Source organism: Trachypithecus francoisi, unplaced genomic scaffold, assembly GCF_009764315.1.
Source record: "Trachypithecus francoisi isolate TF-2019V2 unplaced genomic scaffold, Tfra_2.0 Lachesis_group8, whole genome shotgun sequence".
NCBI classification, from domain to species: domain Eukaryota; kingdom Metazoa; phylum Chordata; class Mammalia; order Primates; family Cercopithecidae; genus Trachypithecus; species Trachypithecus francoisi.
This window is the reverse complement of record NW_022681473.1, coordinates 59,642,555-59,654,646: the sequence shown is the minus strand read 5'-3', so window position 1 is coordinate 59,654,646 and position 12,092 is coordinate 59,642,555. Positions and strand designations below refer to the sequence as shown.

Genomic DNA, 12,092 nt, shown 5'->3' with positions numbered 1-12,092 from the left:
GCAATAAATGCTATTTTCTTACATTATGACCTTCTCAGCTGCTTTGAAGAGACCCTATTGGTAAACAGGAGCCAATGATCTGGGGGTCCCAGCACTAACTTAGAGGTTTTGAAGAAACTCTAAACCTAAAAACAACCAAAGGGTGGAACTGTACAATTCCAGACAGTGTCCCACAGTCTACCACTGGGCAAAGGTGAGAAAGACGGCACATTCAGAGCTATCATCTGTTTCTCCTATCCCCAAGTCCTACTGACACAAGGAGTAGAGAAATGTTGAAGTCAAGAACAAAAGAAAACACAGCAAAAATATTCACAAATCCAGGTGTCCAAGTACATCCCAATAAGCCAAGTATCTGTGGGTGTTCTTTAGCATGGCACTAGTAAGACTAGAAGGACTACTCACTGCAAAATGGTCTGTATTCATGTAATCTACACAAGTCATAGGCTCCTGGCTGTGTCCTCAGAATGAGCCTCTGAAGGAAACAATGTGAATATGTTCAGATCAGTCCTTTTGTGTAAACACCCTGAGCACTCGCTGGCGGATCTGCTGAGTCTTCACTCCATAGACAAGAGGATTGAGTGCAGGTGGCATGAGGAGATACAGTGTGGCCAGAAGAACATGGACATGGTGGGGTACATGGTGACCAAAGCGGTGAGTGAGGAAGGAGAAAATTCCAGGGACATAGAAGACCAGGATGACACAAACATGAGATCCACATGTGCTAAAGGCCTTAAGTCGGGCCTCACTCCCTGGTACCTTCAGCACTGCCTGGAGGATGTGGGCATAGGAAACACCAATGGCCAGGACATCCAGCCCAATCACAAGCAAGGCCACAGTCAGCCCATAAGCTCGGTTGACTGTGATTTCTCAGTAGGCAAGTTTCACAACAGCCATATGGTCACAATAAGCATGGCCTATGATGGTGGTTTGGCAGAAGATGTTTTTGCAACAGAATGGGGAAGGGGATGAGGAGTAGTAATCCCTGCATCAGCACCGCCATTCTGATGCGCCCTATGACTCCTGGATGCAGGATCGTGGAATGGTGCAAGGGGTGACAAATGGCTACATAGCGATCCAGAGCCATGGCCACAAGTACCCCCGACTCCATGGAGGAGAATGCATGGATGAAGAACATCTGGATCAGGCAGACGGTGTAGGCAATCTTATGGGCATGAACTAGGAGCACTGCAAGGGCTTTGGGTGCAGTGGAGGAGGCCAGAACCAGGTCAATGGGAGCTAGCATGGACAGGAAGAGGTACATAGGTTGGTGTAAGGATGGATCCATCAAGATAATGAAGAGAATGGTAACATTGCCCACTAGAGCAAGGAGGTAAAAGATGCCCAGGGACAGTGTGATCCAGTGCTGGCTTTCCTCTAAACCCGGAATCCCTATCAGGAAAAAAGAAGGCTGGGGTAGCCTCCAGCTTGAATCGATAAGGAGTATTATCAACGGCTTGGAGAGGAAAGAGAAAAAAGAAACCAAAGTCATGATTTCTGCATTCCTGCTACGTTATCACATTGTCCAACTCAGGCAGCCATCATCATGAGAAGAATAAAGTGACTTCACCTGCAACCGAAGGGAATAAAATTAGCTACAGGGAAGAAAATCTCCTTTGGTGGAGATAATTGTTTTACAGGTGAGACATCCACATGTCTGAATTAATACAAGCTTGGTTTTGTTTAGAGATAAGAGTAAACATAAGCTGCTTTTGGACAGATACTTAAACTCTACTAATCAGTTGCTTATATTTTGGAACTGTCAACTTCAAAGAGTTATTTTTATTAGCGTCTTGGCATTAACGACCACTGTAAATCAATCTGTTGTTTTTGAAATAGTCTTCCTCTGTTTCCATGACATGGTACTCTAGAGTTATTCCCCCCATAGCCTCAGTCCCACCGTTTTCTCTATGTTATTATGTCATTGATTCCAGGGATCCATCCTTTCCTCTCTTCCCTATTCTGTAATTATCTCTTAATTGACTTCATTTATTCCCATGGTTTTAACTGTTTATATACTTTTATTTCTTCCAAACTTATGTTTCTTTACCCAAATATGCTTCTGAAATATAAATTCATTTTTCCATTTGCTTTATGAATATCTGTACACCACATCCTCAACATATTCAACATTGGATTAATTCACCTATTTTTCCCAAATTTGTTTTACTTACTTTTTGGCCATAATTTTGAATTACATCCCTAGCTACCTACACAACCCTATCCAAAAATTGACACCTGTCTTTGCTCATAATCCTCATCCCCTTTTATTCATTCACCAATTCACATTGACTTTATTTTAACCCCTCTTATGTCCACTCCTTCTTCTCAACCCTCAATATCACTCCCTTAGTTCACACCCAACTTCTCTCACCTGGACTATTTCATAACATATCTCTGCCTTTGCCATAAACACCTTCCCAATTCACTCTCAACTCTGAAGTCATGGATTTTTTTCTAAAATGCAGATCTCATCATATCACTCCTAAGATTAAAATCCTTTGGTGAATTTAATGCATGGAATAAAATCATACTTTGAGACTGGCATAAAAGGTTATCAAAAGTTATCTTTTGTGCATTACTTTTGTCTTACAGTTAATATATTTCTACATATATGTTTTACTAATCATCCCTGCATTCTTGGAGTTATATGTATACACTAGGCTTACCTATGCCTTTTGTGGAATCTGTCTCCAAATTTCTTTATCTGAATTGGTCCTTCAAAATTCAAAGTCCACTGTCGCCCCTCAAAAGGACTCATTGCCTGTGTCAGATGAATACTGATTATGTTCAGAGCACTTTATAATCTTCCTTTATTATCCATAACTTTCTGACATATCTCTAGAAATTCTATCATTGTCTTAATGATTTGTTTTCTTAAAGAAACGTATCTTATTATACTTTATAATTATAAGACAGCATGGTGAACATTTCACAATGTAGTGAGATAAATGAAAGCACTGGAGGAAAACAGACTTAGTTTAAATTTTGTCCATTTCATATTCTAGGAATAAAACCTTGGCAAGATACTAAAACTCTCTCAGTCTTGATTTCCTTATGTTATAAATAACATCAATCTTACAGGTTTATTGTAAATCTTAATTAAGTAATGTATGTAAAGTCTTGATATGTAGATTAGTCTACAAATTATAGTTATAATTATTTTAATGTTAGCAATAGAAGATGACTGAGAATTAGATCACAGGCTTCTTTCTTTTCTTCTTTGTTTCCATGACTCGCCTTCTCTTTTTCAAACTTTTGATATGTTTACCTCTCATCATGATGTTATAACAATTCCGTGTCTTTGACAACCCCATGTTAACATGAAGTATCAAAATGTTATGTTTAGCCTTGTCCATGGGTTTCACCCTTGAAATACTAAAAGAAAAAAACTTGAAACTGGATACGTGTATGTCTGTATGTTTGTCTCAAAGGACAGGAGTAGTCTGAAATAACTGTATTTTTCTCTATTGGGATGGTGGTGCACATGTGCGTGTAAAGATTAAAAAGTCAAGAATGACTTAGTTCTTGTGGATAATGCATCTATAGATTACTCAGAGGGCTTTTTGTACAAATTAATGATGACAATTGTATTGCCCCAAAACTCTGAATATGATAGCTGTAAAGTCTGAAATGCCACGTGGGCATATATCTCCCAGGCTTTTCTGTTTTTCTTCTAGAGTAACCTAAAATAACAACGACATTTTTATTGAGACATCCAGGGGAATCTCATTATCTTACAAAAATTCACCTTTCAGTGCTTAACATTCCATGTAGAAAGTCCATTGTCTTTTTGCCTACCTCCTTCTGTTGCACACTTCAGTCCATTTCTCATTTTTTAGCTAAGAAGTCAGAGAACAGCTGTGCATTTGTGGAAGGCACTCAAAACATGAATAGTAGTAGTGTGAGCAGAGCAGTGAGGCTAAAACCAAACTACAGAGGGTGAAGCAGAGAAGCAGAGACACATGTAACTGAGTATAACCTGCTTCTGCTTTGTGTTGTATGACTCGTAAGCCTAGGGTAAAAGTCTACAACTGCTTAGTAACTGTTAATTTTTTTTACTTATTTTAATTTGATTTCTGACTCAGAGTAGGGGGGGATGGGAGGTGGATAAGGCATAAAAAAAATCACCTATTGAGCACAATGTACACTATTCAGGTGATGGGTACACTAAAAGCCCAGACTTCATCACTATACAATTCATTCGTGTAACCAAAACCACTTGTACTCTTAAAGCTCTTGAATTTTTAAAAATACATTGTAATTAAAAGTTATTAAACAGGAGGTCCCTCTATGATTCTTAGAGGAAAAGCAGAAAGGACTTTATTCACAGGAACCTAAAGGCAAAGCTGTATTTAGTTCTTCCACCACAAAGCAGAGGACAATTACCAAAGAGTAGATGTTGTTCAATTGGTACTTATTCATCTAATTCAATCCAAGCAAACTTTCTTTTGTGAAGTTGTGCTCAGATTCTGTAAGGTCGTATGACATGTCTCCTTTTCTTTCCTATTGTAATGCCTTTACCACTTTGTCCCTGCATTAAGACCTCACACTCTAAGCCAGGCATCATGTCAGTCTTTAAAGAGCAGGGACTTTGCATTACTTATTTCAGCAACCCCAGGGCAAGCTCCAGAAGCACCCTGAATCTAATTGGTAATCAGTAATGTTGGCTGAATAAGTAAACACTCATATGATTAGATTAAAAAATAAATAAGTGTATTAGTGTCTTAAAAGACTGAGAAACACAGGAAGGTGATAAGGCAGAGGCTAAATGTAAGCATAGGAATCATGTAGCAAACAGTGGCATGTCTTTTGAGGGGGTCACTGATTGAGCCTCAATATTCCTCACCTTTAGTGATACTCTAGGTGCTTCATGGCAGAAAGAGATCTGCTGAATCTCTGCCATAAGAGAAGGTGGTGAAATCCTGGATGTGTTCAGTAATAAGAGGGTTCCTTTGGTCCTTAGTAATCACTCTGCACTGCTTCTAGCAGGAAGAAAGTCTCCATCTATGGGATATGATCAGGCCCTCTCTCCTCAATCTCCTTCTTAACAGTGTCCTGAACTCTATGATAGTGGGAGGAAAAGAAGAGGCAAGAACTTACAGAAACTGTAGGGGAGGGAGGACACAGAAAGAGTGGGTCCATGATAATGACCTAATAAAAGAGGAAGATACAGAAATCAAACACTAGGAGGCAGAGCTCCACTCACAACATGGATAATAAAGTAAGCCTGGCACAGGGCAGTGTCCTCCTGGTCTCTGGGCTGTCTTTGATGATGTGCCCTTTAAAGTCTTGGGTCAGCCTGGAGGGAGACTCCAAAACACAGAAAGAACTAGGAAAGGGAGAAAATTCTCAGACTCTGGAAAGTCTGGGAATTTTCATTAAGAGTTTTCTGGAAAATTCAAGAAGATTCCACTACAGCTCTCCCTGCTCAGCCCCAGGAACTCCCTAAGTCTCCAGTTCAATCTCCATGACGACCTCCTGCCCTAGTGTGTGGGTAACAATGATGAAGAGGATTTTCTATTCAGAATGGCTGCACAGCAGTCTCTGAATGTCAAAGGGACATCAAATGCATCCTTTGAGGTCTGTGCAGCTAAAATTTTCCAAAGTTGTGAAACGTGAGTACTAGCTCCGGCAAGACTTGGGTAGAGGTAGCAAATCAGCTGTATCTACATGCACAATACATATGGTGAGGATGCCACCTAGGACCATTCCAAATGGCCCTGTGAATGCCTCAGGCTGACCATGAAGGCTTAAAGACATTGGTAGGTGTCTGTAGGCTCACAGATTAACTCTCGACCCTCCCCTAATCCTTTTCCATCTATATTCTTTTCTCTCCCTTTCCCCCACTCTCATAGAGTCCAGACCACTGATAAGAAGGAGATTAATGAGAGAGGGACAGGTCACATTTCACAGAAGAGCCTCCATGTCCACTAGCATCTAAATGGTAGAAGCCAGGAGGATAAAGTTTGTTTGAGGAGTCAGGCCAAGAGAGAACAACTATTCTAACGCAGAGGGAAATAAGCTTAAGACTACTAAGAAGTGTCAGACCAGAGGTATTGGGGGAGCCACACTAGACAAGCTGAGAAATAACCCCTGTCACAAGGGCTCTGAGAAGGGCAGAATTCAGCTGGTAATAGTCTTCTCCCAACTATAGACCCAGAAACTGACCTCATTTTCCACTGCTAAATTCCTGTGCACCAACTTGTCACTGTTTCTGTCATCTTCATCTGAAAAGAAAGTTTATTCTTGATACTTTCCCAGGGCGGTGATGGTGACTGTGAGCACCACTGGGCAAGCAGGATGTTATTACCAATTGGCAGGTCCCAGAGGACTCATAGACAACCTGGACAAAGCCTAAGTCAGTCCCCAGATTGGCTGGAAAGGCACAGAGCTAAGGATACATACAGCCCACAGGGATGGGTGATTGGGCAGAAAGGCCAAGTAGTGAGTGGTTCCTGCACATAACCACGTGGATCATGTCTGTGCAGTGTTAGTCATTACCCATAAGCCTGTACATCCTGACAGTGTGCTAGGAAACCTCATGCAGTGAGCTGGGAAATTTCACATTGCTCTGTGAGCTCAGACTCCTCATTCTCACAGAACAATCTTGGATCCCAGTAAATTCTTTAGTGGATGCTGTTGTTCAATGTGCTCATTCTTTCAGGTGCTGGGGGTGTCAGCTACTGGAAGTTCATAACTAAGTCACTCCCCTTTGGCCAAAGAGAGAGCCCTCGCCAAATGTTACTTTTCCTTCTCCAGCTCAGTTCACACCCAGTGACTGCTGATATAAGAATACAAAATCTTGACTCCCTTTCTTCAATCTTAAACAACACTGAAGAGTCATCCTAGCTCGAGAGGTCCCACTGGGTTGACTGAGTCATTTGAGACAACTAGATCATAGTTTAATTTCTTCTTCTGCCCCATTTTGCTCCTCTCACTCCCTAACAATCATTGTTCTCCTGTATGTTTCTCGATAAACTTCCTCCATGCAAATCTCTGCTTCAGAGTCTGTTTCTGAAAAAAGACAAATGCTGCCTGCCTCAGGTGAGTTGAGAATTTTGCCTCTTTTCTGTAGGATTGTGACAAACCCGGGGCCTCAACCCCATTGCCATGGTGCATGTGGGACAAATAGGGATTCTCCAACAGTCCATCCCAGGAAGTTCCCAATGAGATGGGCTGAGGCCTTCTCAATCTTATTTTTCCATCACCAAGCAGGTCTTTTCCTTGGTCCCATCTCTGTTAACCAGTAACAGCTTCCCACTGAAGTAACAGAGCTTCTCCACTACGTGGAGTGATGCTTCCCGCTCCCCCTAGTAGCCACATTCTCCTTGGGAATAAATAAGTAGATGGCAGATTGGTAGATTAGGTATCTACCAATTCCAGATAGTCTATTAGATGTTCATAAATATCTATATGATAAAATGGTTTTCGCTAGTCATGGGATGATATATATTAAGTACATAGGACCTCCCCAGTCTGGGGAGTTCAGAAAAGCCCACCCTATTCAAGTTAGTGCCCATAAGAATTGGTTAAAAGTGAAGGGAGGTGTGAGGATAGGCTGAGGATACAAACCTGTGAAGCAGGAGGAAAGGGACCCTGGTATTTTTGAAGACCTGAAAGGATTGCTAAAATTTGCGATTTTAGTACTCAGGAACTGAGCCTAGAGTTTAAGCAGGAACTGGAGCATGCTAGGTCTTTTAGGCCATATTAAAAGGCCATGGAACACCATAAAGAATTTTAAGCAGAGGATTGACACATGATCAAAATCTCATTAACAAAATATCATCCTATGAGAATGGATGAGAAGAGGTCAAGAGTAGATGGTGGGAGACCTGTTAAAAAGCAAATGCAACCATCTCTGGAAAGATGATACTCTTTTTTAACACTCTGAGGAAGTCCACCCTCACCCATTTTTTTCATCAACAATGGTAGTTGTCCTAAAGAGTGTTGGACCCTCCTAGACTCAGCTTTCCTCTGTTTTCTGAGAAAGTAAAAACCTGTTTCTCAAAGGTGAGAATTAAGTGTAAATGTATGAAGGTATATTTATAAGTTGGAAGACACAAACTGGCCCTTCCATTTTGCCTAATATGTTATAACTTTCCCTATACTCTATAGCAGCCCTATAATGACTATAAGAGAAATATTAATATAATGCAAACCACACGTCATTTTAAATTTTTAGTAGCCATCTTTAAAAAGTGAAAGAAAACATGTAAAATTGAATTTAATATGTTATTTTAGTTAGCATATCTAAAATAGAATCACTTTAACATATAACCCATATATTTTTTAAACTCTGAACTTTTTATTGGCCTCCTGCTCCCTAAACAGTACTCTGCCTCTGCTGGCTTAATGTCTTAGAACTTTGGTGTCATTGGTCTCAGACACCACTTTGCCGTCCACTATCTGGCGGGTGGTAGTCTTTTGGATGGTTTGCATGGAGTTGGGGCTGTCCAAGGCAACAACCAAGATTGAAGTCTTTGCTGTCTTCCAGCAGGTGGCGGTAGGTGGCCATCTCAGCCTCCAGCTTGCCCTTGATGTTCAGCAGGGCTTACTACTCCTGGGCCTAGCGCTGCCTCTCTGCTCAGGTCTGTGCCAGCTCCGACTCCAGGTGCAGCAGGATCCCGTTGAGCTGCTCCATCTGCAGGGCATACCGGGCCTCCAACTCCCTCAGGCTGTTCTCTAAGCTGGCTTTCAGATTTCTCATCCAGTCCAGGTCTATCTCCAAAGACTGGACTATATGTCTCAGTTCCATGAGCATCATCTCAGCAGCTCCAACCTTAGCGGACTGCGTGTGGTGCTCCCCTCAACCTGCCAAGACCAGTACTTGCCCAGCTTCTCTCAGTTCTTCCCAGCCAGCTCGTCGTATTGCGCCTAATGTCTGCCATGATCTTGGCGCGGTCCTGAGATTTGGGGGCATCTATCTCCATGGTCAATCCAGATCTGGCAATCTGGGCTTGTAGGCCTTTTACTTCCTCTTCGTGGTTCTTCATGAAGAGCAGCTCCTCCTTGACAGCCTCGGTCTCTGTCTCCAACTGCAGCTGAGTGACATTGGTGTTATCAATGACCTTGTGGAGCCCATGGAAGTCACTCTCCACAGACTGGCACATGACCAGCTCTGTCTCATACTTGATTCTAAAGTCAGGAGCCACAAGATGGGCATTTTTGATTTGCAGAATGATGTGGGCATTGTCCACAGTATTTGCGAAGATCTGAGCCCTTAGATACTCAAAGGTCTTGAAGTAACACCCCCAGTTTCTGACCCAGGGTCCCTGCCTCTCCAGATGCTCCTGGATTTTGCTCTCCAGCTTCCAATTCTCAGTCTCCAGGCTCCTCACTCTGTCTATCTAGGAGGCCAGGCAGTCGTTCAGGCCTTGCATGGTCTCCTTCTCATCCTGGATGCCTCCCATTCCTGCCAGACCCCTGGCCATCCCTGTGGCCAGGCCCCCAGACCTCAAGCCACCTAGAAGCTGGTGGACCAGAACGTGGAGATCAGGGAACCCGAGCCCCCAGCACCTGCATAGACGCTGGCCACACTGCTGACCTGCCGGGTCAGTTGGGCGGTTGGACTCACCCCAGGGACTGGTAGTTGGTACAGAAGGTGGAGCGAGCGGTGAAACTCCTGCTGTGCAGGTAGGAGAGTGAGAGAACAGGACTCAGGCTTTGCTGACAACCACTTTAACATGCAATCAATATTTTAAAGTGTGAAAGAGCTATTTTTTATTATTCATTCTTTTTGTACTAAGCCTTCAAAATCAGTAGTGCACTTTACAATTATAGTATGTTGCAATTTGAACTGGCCACATCTCAAGGGCTCAATAACCACATATGGCTCTTAACTACTGTATTGAACAGCAGAGTTATGGGAAACTAAACACTCCTTTTATTTTCCTTAGGATACAAGTTTAATCTTGGTGTTGGTTGCATGGCACCATGACTCTTGAGTTGGATTGGATGCAGAAATTTTTTTAATTTGTTCAATTTCTGGGTCAGGTCAAAATGACAGTTTTCATTTTCTTTTGCAATACTACCCATCAAAGTTTCTTTGGGGATTTCTTTTATTATGTTTTTAATTGACAGATTAAATTTCAAGTGTTTATTGTGTACAACATGTTTTAAAGTATATATACAGTGTGGAATAGTTAAATCTAGCTAATTAGCATATGCACTACCTCACATAGCTATCACTTGTGTGGTGAGAACACCACTAAATGTTCACTATCTTTTCATTTTTCAAGAATACAATATGTCATCATTAACTATAGTCACCATGCTGTGCAATAGATTTCTCGAACAGCCTCCTCTAATCTAACTGTAATTATTCAACTTTTGATGAACATCTCTCAATACCTCCTTCCCACCTAACTATCCAGACTCTGGTAACCACCTTTCTACTGTCTAAGACTTTATAGAAAACTTTTTCGAGGGGGGACGGAGCAAGATGGCCGAATAGGAACAGCACCAGTCTCCAACTCCCAGCGCGAGTGACACAGAAGACCGGTGATTTCTGCATTTTCAACTAAGGTACTGGGGTCATCTCACTGGGGAGTGCCAGACAATCAGTGCTGGTCAGCTGCTGCAGCCCGACCAATGAGAGCTGAAGCAGGGCGAGGCATCGCCTCACCTAGGAAGCGCAAGGGGGAAGGGAATCCCTTTTCCTAGCCAGAGGAACTGAGACACACAACGCCTGGAAAATCGGGTAACTCCCACGCCAATACTGCGCTTTAAGCAAACGGGCACACCAGGAGATTATACCCACACCTGGCCGGGAGGGTCCCATGCCCACGGAGCCTCCCTCATTGCTGACACAGCAGTCTGCGATCTAACCGCAAGTCAGTAGCGAGGCTGGGGGAGGGGCGCCAGCCATTGCTGAGGCTTAAGTAGGTAAACAAAGCCGCTGGGGAGCTCGAACTGGGTGGAGCTCACAGCAGCTCAAAGAAACCTGGCTGTCTCTGTAGACTCCACCTCTGGGGACAGGGCACAGATAAATAACAACAACAAAAAAGCAGCAGAACCTCTGCAGACGCAAACGACTCTGTCTGACAGCTTTGCAGAGAGCAGTGGATCTCCCAACACCAAGGCTGAGATCTGAGAATGGACAGACTGCCTGCTCAAGTGGGTCCCTGACCCCTGAGTAGCCTAACTGGGAGACATCCCCCACTAGGGGCAGTCTGACACCCCACACCTCACAGGGTGGAGTACATCCCTGAGAGGAAGCTTCCAAAGTAAGAATCAGACAAGTACACTCACTGTTCTATCTTCTGCAAACTCTGCTGCTGATACCCAGGCAAACAGGGTCTGGAGTGGACCTCAAGCAATCTCCAACAAACCTACAGCTGAGGGTCCTGACTGTCAGAAGGAAAACTATCAACAGGAAGGACACCTATACCAAAACCCCATCAGTATGTCACCATCATCAAAGACCAGAGACAGATAAAACCACAAAGATGGGGAAAAAGCAGGGCAGAAAGGCTGGAAATTCAAAAAATAAGAGTGCATCTCCCCTGCAAAGGAGTACAGCCCATCGCCAGCAACGGATCAAAGCTGATCAGAGAATGACTTTGACGAGATGAGAGAAGAAGGCTTCAGTCCATCAAACTTCTCAGAGCTAAAGGAGGATTTACGTACCCAGTGCAAAGAAACTAAAAATCTTGAAAAAAGAGTGGAAGAATTGACAGCTAGACTAATTAATGCAGAGAAGGTCATAAACGAAATGACAGACATGAAAACCATGACACGAGAAATACGTGACAAATCCACAAGCTTCAGTAACCGACTCGATCAACTGGAAGAAAGAGTATCAGCAATTGAGGATCAAATGAATGAAATGAAGCAAGAAGAGAAACCGAAAGAAAAAAGAAGAAAAAGAAATGAACAAAGCCTGCAAGAAGTATGGGATTATGTAAAAAGACCAAATCTACGTCTGATTGGGGTGCCTGAAAGTGAGGGGGAAAATGGAACCAAGTTGGAAAACACTCTTCAGGATATCATCCAGGAGAACTTCCCCAACCTAATAGGGCAGGCCAACATTCAAATTCAGGAAATACAGAGAACGCCACAAAGATACTCCTCCAGAAGAGCAACTCCAAGAC

General features: G+C 42.9%; 1 protein-coding gene and 1 pseudogene across 1 annotated transcript; both read right to left on the bottom strand.

Annotated features, from left to right (window-relative positions):
* Nucleotides 1-501: 501 nt before the first annotated feature.
* On the bottom strand, nucleotides 502-1,489 carry LOC117080877 (olfactory receptor 52L1-like). The gene is given in 2 exon segments (XM_033206270.1): nucleotides 502-940; nucleotides 942-1,489. Coding segments are annotated over 2 exon segments (987 nt in total).
* A 6,860-nt stretch (nucleotides 1,490-8,349) lies between these two features.
* LOC117081306 lies at nucleotides 8,350-10,035 on the bottom strand (annotated as a pseudogene).
* Nucleotides 10,036-12,092: the final 2,057 nt, after the last annotated feature.